Source organism: Phaethon lepturus, unplaced genomic scaffold (genome assembly GCF_000687285.1).
Source record: "Phaethon lepturus isolate BGI_N335 unplaced genomic scaffold, ASM68728v1 scaffold43077, whole genome shotgun sequence".
Classification (NCBI taxonomy): Eukaryota; Metazoa; Chordata; class Aves; order Phaethontiformes; family Phaethontidae; genus Phaethon; species Phaethon lepturus.
In genome coordinates this window covers 2,440-2,660 of record NW_010553341.1, presented here as the reverse complement: position 1 = coordinate 2,660, position 221 = coordinate 2,440, and the positions used below count along the sequence as shown (strand labels likewise).

The 221-nt window shown below is 66.1% G+C and overlaps 1 protein-coding gene across 1 annotated transcript in view; it reads left to right on the top strand.

Annotated features, from left to right (window-relative positions):
• Positions 1 to 221, top strand: part of LOC104624205 (active breakpoint cluster region-related protein) — a gene marked incomplete at both ends in the record, with an annotated part of 2,544 nt that overhangs the window by 1,321 nt on the left and 1,002 nt on the right. Inside the window, one exon of the mRNA XM_010291509.1 lies at positions 60 to 164. Coding sequence (XP_010289811.1) covers positions 60 to 164 — 105 coding nt within the window. The remainder of the gene's footprint in view (positions 1 to 59; positions 165 to 221) is intronic.

Sequence of the window (221 nt, the reverse complement as noted above, 5' to 3'; positions counted from 1 at the left end):
CTGCGTCAGACCCGGCGCTGGCTGCGTCCCTCTGAAGCTCCTCTCCTGTCCTCTCCCAGACCTCCAGGCCTTCGTCCTGAGCTCGGTGGAGCTGCAGGTGCTCACGGGATCCTGCTTCAAGCTACGTACCGTCCACAACATCCCGGTCACCAGCAATAAGGACGGTGAGTGTCCACTGGACTGGCGGGGGCCGCCTGGGTCCCGCGGAGGCCAAGCAGGGG